Source organism: Neophocaena asiaeorientalis, unplaced genomic scaffold, assembly GCF_003031525.2.
Source record: "Neophocaena asiaeorientalis asiaeorientalis breed wild unplaced genomic scaffold, Neophocaena_asiaeorientalis_V1.1 scaffold484, whole genome shotgun sequence".
NCBI lineage: Eukaryota > Metazoa > Chordata > Mammalia > Artiodactyla > Phocoenidae > Neophocaena > Neophocaena asiaeorientalis.
This window is the reverse complement of record NW_020171830.1, coordinates 2,357,672-2,364,148: the sequence shown is the minus strand read 5'-3', so window position 1 is coordinate 2,364,148 and position 6,477 is coordinate 2,357,672. Positions and strand designations below refer to the sequence as shown.

The 6,477-nt window shown below is 38.4% G+C and overlaps 1 protein-coding gene across 2 annotated transcripts in view; it reads left to right on the top strand.

Moving 5' to 3' along the window:
* The window catches only part of VCL (vinculin), a 99,877-nt gene that overhangs the window by 70,315 nt on the left and 23,085 nt on the right, over window positions 1–6,477 (top strand). For both annotated transcript variants that reach the window (XM_024740976.1, XM_024740967.1), the window contains exons 9-12: window positions 1,006–1,159; window positions 2,223–2,398; window positions 4,540–4,730; window positions 5,957–6,156. In XM_024740976.1, coding sequence (XP_024596744.1) covers window positions 1,006–1,159; window positions 2,223–2,398; window positions 4,540–4,730; window positions 5,957–6,156 — 721 coding nt within the window. The remainder of the gene's footprint in view (window positions 1–1,005; window positions 1,160–2,222; window positions 2,399–4,539; window positions 4,731–5,956; window positions 6,157–6,477) is intronic.

Here is a 6,477-nt window from a genome sequence, read left to right as displayed (position 1 = left end):
AAAAAAAAAAAAAAAAAAAAAAAAAAAAAAAAAAAGATGGCAAATCTTACTTTGCTGTGACCTGGGAAGTCTCTAACAAAGGGAAAACAAATTTCTACTAACTCACATCATTTTTTTGTAGTAGCAGCATACTACTTCTGAGAGAGGAAAATAGTGAAATTAGTTCTTTAGGAACATGATGAGAAATAATGGTTTCTTGTCCCTGTGTGCCCTTTTCCCTCAGTACTATCTGGTTTTAATACTTATAGGTTGCATAGGAGTGGAAGGTAGATATTTAAGATTACCATTAGGTTATGATAATGACAACTCTGTAATAACAATAGTCACATATGTGTATTGCTTTATTGCCAAAGTATTTTCAAGTATTTCTTTTTGCTTGATGCCACTCTGTTTGATAAGCAGGGCCAGTATTATTACCTACCCACCCCTCATTTTCTAAGTTAGAAAACCGAAGCCCAAGGAAGTTAAACATTGTACCCAAGGTTCCTCAGGTAGCAGGAGCCAGGATTTGAACAGACATCTACTTGGTCCCAGTGTGGTGTGCTTTCAGTAGCACTATGTGTGCTGCCTCTTGAAACATTTTCAATGTATACTTGCCCATAAATAAGATAATCTAATGGGCTGTTTATTTCTAAAGCATACGTACTATGGTAACAAAACCTTCCATAGCAATAAGATCACAAGCACATTTCCCCCCTGAAGATTAGGTTTGATTATGTAATCACCACCAAGAGGAAAATCATTATCAAAATGTGCAAGTCTGGTCTTTAAGGTGGTTATGCGGTTCCTTGAAGCTACTGTGTATTATTTTTAAGAGCAAAGGAGAAATTAGATGGTTTGGGTGTTTTGCTTTGTCTCTCTCTGTGTTTCCTTGTGTTATCGCAGATTTAGTAGAAAAGGAAAAGGACAGACATGTTAGTAAAAGAACATATACTGTGCTTTTAGTAATATTTTGCCATTAAGAATTTGAGAGAGTACAACAGCAGCATCTATCTGTTTGAGCAGAGGACAAGGAGCCTCACCGGTGGCCATGCAGAAAGCCCAGCAGGTGTCTCAGGGTCTGGATGTGCTCACAGCAAAAGTGGAAAATGCAGCCCGCAAGCTGGAAGCCATGACCAACTCAAAGCAGAGCATTGCGAAGAAGATTGATGCTGCTCAGGTAGCGATGATGATTTTTAGCAAGGGTGGGAAATAAAGGAGAAAGAGAAATGTTCTGTAAATATCCTGTATCCCTCTCCCACTAACTTTCTATGGGTGGATAATGGGTGTTTCTAAGTGATGATTGATACACACTAGTTGCCAATGTTAACACGTCCCCTACCACCACAGGCTTAAGGCTAATGTTTATCTATATTTTGAAATAGAGATCTTAATTTTGAATACTTCAGTTAGTTAAAAGTAAGCATTCTGAGTACCATTCTCCTAGCTCCTGATGGAGATTACAGTATGTTAAACCTGTTCTTCATCTCAGAATTCACAACTGTGTTTGGTCATAGCAATGTAAAAGGGTTAAAGCTTTCTGATATTACTGTACTGTAAAATGATTTTCAAGCATTTCATGAAGAAACATAAATGTTTAAGAAACTGAAGAATTAATAAGGTGTGATTAATTCAAAGCTAAAGCTCATGAAGATATTTTATCCTAATGAGAAAGAAAAAAATCATTTTTAGAAAGATGAAGGGGGACTTCCCTGGAGGTCCAGTGGTTAAGACTCCGAGCTTCCACTGCAGGGGGCGTGGATTCGATCCCTGGTCTGGGAACTAGGATCCTGCATGCCGCATGTGCAAATATTAATATCTCTATAAATAAATAGCTGAAGGATTGATTTGGTTTTGCCTGAGTAAGAACTGATGTAAAATAATAAGGATCAGCATTATAAAAACAATTGCTGGTATGCCTTATGATTACTTTTTTTTTTTTTTTTTTTGTGGTACGCGGGCCTCTCACTGTTGTGGCCTCTCCCGTTGCGGAGCGTAGGCTCCGGATGTGCAGGCTCAGTGGCCATGGCTCACGGGCCTAGCCGCTCTGCGGCATGTGGGATCCTCCCGGACCAGGGCACGAACCCGTGTCCCCTGCGTCGGCAGGCGGACTCTCAACCACTGCGCCACCAGGGAAGCCCTTATGATTACTTTTGAAATATTTCTGATGGCCTTGTTAAGTTTAGTAAAATTGGTTCATGAGTAGATCACAGTGTGCTTCTTTTCTATTTCTGTGTGTGTAGAATTGGCTTGCAGATCCAAATGGTGGACCAGAAGGAGAAGAACAGATTCGAGGGGCTTTGGCTGAAGCTCGGAAAATAGCAGAATTGTGTGATGATCCTAAAGAGAGAGATGACATTCTACGTTCTCTTGGAGAAATATCTGCTCTGACTTCTAAACTAGCAGATCTACGAAGACAGTATGTATTTAATCAATTAAATTGTCCTTTAATCTCTCTCTTTTTCCCCCTAAGCACATATATAGTTGAAATTTATAGGTTAAATGCACATATGATACTCTTCCATTGTCTTCTTATTGATTCTTTGTGACGTGGTGAGGGCAGATATTTTTAAATTAATAATTTTAGGATACTAAGAACTATTTTTTAAACAAATATTTTTAAGAGATCTATTTTTTAAATTAATAATCAATTAATTTATTTGGCTGTGCCGGGTCTTCGTTGCGGCATGTGGGATCTTTAGCTGCAGCATGCGAACTCTTAGTTGCAGCATGAAGGATCTAGTTCCTTGACCAGGGATTGAACCCAGACCCCCTGCACTGGGAGCACAGAGTCTTAGCCACTGGACCACCAGGGAAATCCCTGAGATCCATTTTTTAAAATTTCTAAGCTAGGATGTACTACTACACCATGTTTGTGACTTGTCTGTTTCCCAGGCATATGAGGAAAATAACTTTTGTGGCTAGCTATGAAAAGCTTTGTGTGTGTGTGTGTGTGTGTGTGTGTGTGTGTGTGTGTGTGTGTGTTGGGGTGGGATGGGGAGGCATAAGAAGATAGTTTCTTCCTTGACCAGCAGTGTTACTTCTTATGTAGCAATTATAAAAGATCCTTAAATATAACATCCTCACTGCAGGTTCTTCTCGTAAGGGGATTTTTTTTTTTTTTAAATCGGTGAGACAGATAAGGCTTTCATAGCATCTACTTTGATTGTATAGAAAAGAAGTGTCACTTTCTCCTTTTGAAAGATATTTTTCTGTCTTAAAAAAAAAACAACTGCATCATATACTAAAAGAACATTAAAAAAGTGTACAACGGCAAAAGTAAGAGTTGCTTCTCTCCCACCTCAGTCCTCCAGTCACTTCTCCAGGAATAACCATAGTCAAGTATCTTGTGAGATTCGACTTTTCATTTAACTTGTGTATTTCACTCCCTATTCTTCCACAGGAGAGTGCCTAACCTTTTTCCACAGAGGTACTTTAGAGTCCTTTCAAATCTTATATTGGGTAAGAGACCAACGTTAGCTAAGAAAGCAAACTTCTGCCTCAGACCTTGAAATAGGAATGAGTGGGAGCAGGGTGGGCATACTTTAGGCAGGAGGTTGTGGTGATAGAGAGCAGCTTAAGTAATAGCTCAAGTTTGATTCTATATCAAGCTCAATCATTTGGGGGGTCACTATTTTATACCCCAAATATAAAATTATGTAGGTGGGAAAATGTATAATTGGACAATTGTAAAGTAATATATGTCTACAAATTTTGGTCTCTGTTCATTAATATTAGCTAATTAATATAGTCTTTACCTTTTTACTAGATTTAAAAATACTCAGAGGAGGAAACTATGTTCTCAGGATCCTAACACAGGTCCATATACATAGCAGGCACTCATTAATGTTTCTTAATGATGAAGAGAGAATTAATGATAATAGTGATAACAGCAGACCAAGTTTGGTCACATGCCATCATTACTTATTCCTATTATCTATCTATCTATCAATCTGTCTATCTATCTATCTATCCATCTATCTATTTGTCTATCTAAAACTTCCTGGCAGCAGGAGTAGCTATGATCAGAACCATAGTAATTACCTTCTTTGTCCAGCTTTATAATGGAGAAAGTATGAAAGTTTAGAATCATAAAGGAACTTTTAAGATAGTATCTAAATTAGTCATTCTGTCAGGTAGACTAATATTTGTTTTTTTATCAGTGAACCAGATGTGATTATCCTGAAGTTTACTTTTCTATGACCTAGTGGACTTGAGATATACAATGAGTCAGATTTGAGATGGCAGGCTCAGGGGCCACCTAACCTAGTGATGACTGATCGAGCTCAGCTTACCAAATGGTTGAGCTTGGTTGAGCCAGACTGACCAAACTCATATTTAACTACAACATATTTAACTGTCTTAACGAGGCAAAACAATCAGAATTTATATTATTAATTTCTTATTTAAGGGTCAAATAGATAAATCCCTCTCCTTTCAAACCAAGTTAATAATAATCATTAGCAGTTTGTCATCTCATTAGCATTTGTATTAGCAATTAAGTCATCTCAATGTAAAGAGTGTCTTTGTGTGACAGGATGGCTATTTTTTTCTCTGCAGGGGAAAAGGAGATTCCCCAGAGGCCCGAGCATTGGCCAAACAGGTGGCCACGGCCCTACAGAACTTGCAGACCAAAACCAACAAGGCTGTGGCCAACAGCAGACCTGCCAAAGCAGCTGTCCACCTTGAGGGCAAGATTGAGCAGGCACAGCGGTGGATTGATAATCCCACAGTGGATGACCGGGGAGTTGGTAAGATCATCACTGCACTTATTAATCCTCATTAAACTTATTACAGTGAAGATAAGCAAGTTGTTGATAGAGATCCTGTATCATCTGTAATTAGGTACAGAAGGGGTTCTTTAGCCACTGGTGAGTAAGTCATTCCACAGTGTGACTCCATCTCCAAATGTAGCCAATAAATTTCCTGTGATTTAATCAAGAAGTATTAATAAATTAATGATTTTGCTGCAGGCAAATAGAAAATTCCTCAGGTTGCAGCTGAAACTTTGAGCTAATTATTTCCAGTCTATGTATACTTTCATTCTGTTGTATTTCTGTTATTACAGTTCTTAGTTAAGTTCACAGTTAAATATAATTTTTGAAAATAAGTAAAAGACACTTAATAACCAAGGTTGTTTTCAGTTGTGAGGGCTCCTGTATCACACAATCACCTGTAGAATTGCTAACCTAAAATTTTGATTTTTGAGAGATTTTAGGAATGGATCTATAAGAATTTAGGTCATATTATGATAGCAAGCCTGTTGAAGCTGAAAGATCTATTTATTTCATTTGCTGTATTCATTGGAAACAGATAAAATTTTTAATTGGTGATTCCCAGTGTGGGGGAATCAGGCAGACATATAATTTACTGGTGGAGGAATAAATTGGTACAAATTTTCTGAGTGGCAATTTGGAATTATATGTCAAGAGCTTTAAAAAAGTTCATACCCATTGACTCAGCAATTTGACTTACAGGAATTTATTCTAAAAATAATTAGAGATGTTTCTAAGGAGTTACATATGAGAATATGTAAATAGTGTAAATATTTAATAATATTAACAATTATGGTTCATATGATAAAATGTTGCATAGAGTTTAGATCATGATTTTTGAATAATATTTAATGATGTAGAAAAATGCTCACGTTAAATAAAAAGAAGCAAGGAGTAAAAGTTAATGTATAGTATGATCCCGGTTTTGTAAAAGAGAAATGTATGTATGTATAGGAGCATGTAATGCATTCAAAAAGACTGGAAGGAAATGGTCAAATATATCAGTCTCCAAGTGATGGGATTATGGGTGGTTTATATTTTTTTACGTTTTTTTATATTTCCCCAGTTTTTTGTCTTGATAGGGGAAAAAACCCCACTAACCCCACTAAATGTATTATTAAGAAAAGAAATCCTTACCAGAATGGCACAGTGGTTGGCTTCTCCTGGTCTATGTGAGTTTCAGTGTTTTCCTCTTGGTGCAGGTCAGGCTGCCATCCGAGGGCTTGTGGCCGAAGGTCATCGTCTGGCAAATGTCATGATGGGGCCTTATCGCCAAGATCTTCTTGCAAAGTGTGACCGAGTGGACCAGCTGACGGCCCAGCTGGCTGACCTGGCTGCCAGAGGGGAAGGGGAGAGTCCTCAGGCGAGAGCCCTTGCATCTCAGCTCCAAGACTCTTTAAAGGTAGAACTTGGGAGCACATATCATTACATTTCTTTCTTTCTTTTTTTTTAGAAATAAATTTATTTATTTAATTTTTGGCTGCGTTGGGTCTTTGTTGTTGTGCGCGGGCTTTCTCGAGTTGTGGCGAGCGGGGGCTGCTCTTCATTGCAGTGTGCGGGCTTCTCATTGCGGTAGCTTCTCTTGTTGCAGAGCTTGGGCTCTAGGTGCACGGGCTTCAGTAGTTGTGGTGCACAGGCTTCAGTAGTTGTGGCACGTGAGCTCAGTAGTTGTGGCTCGCGGGCTCTAGAGCTCAGGCTCAGTAGTTGTGGTGCATGGGCTTAG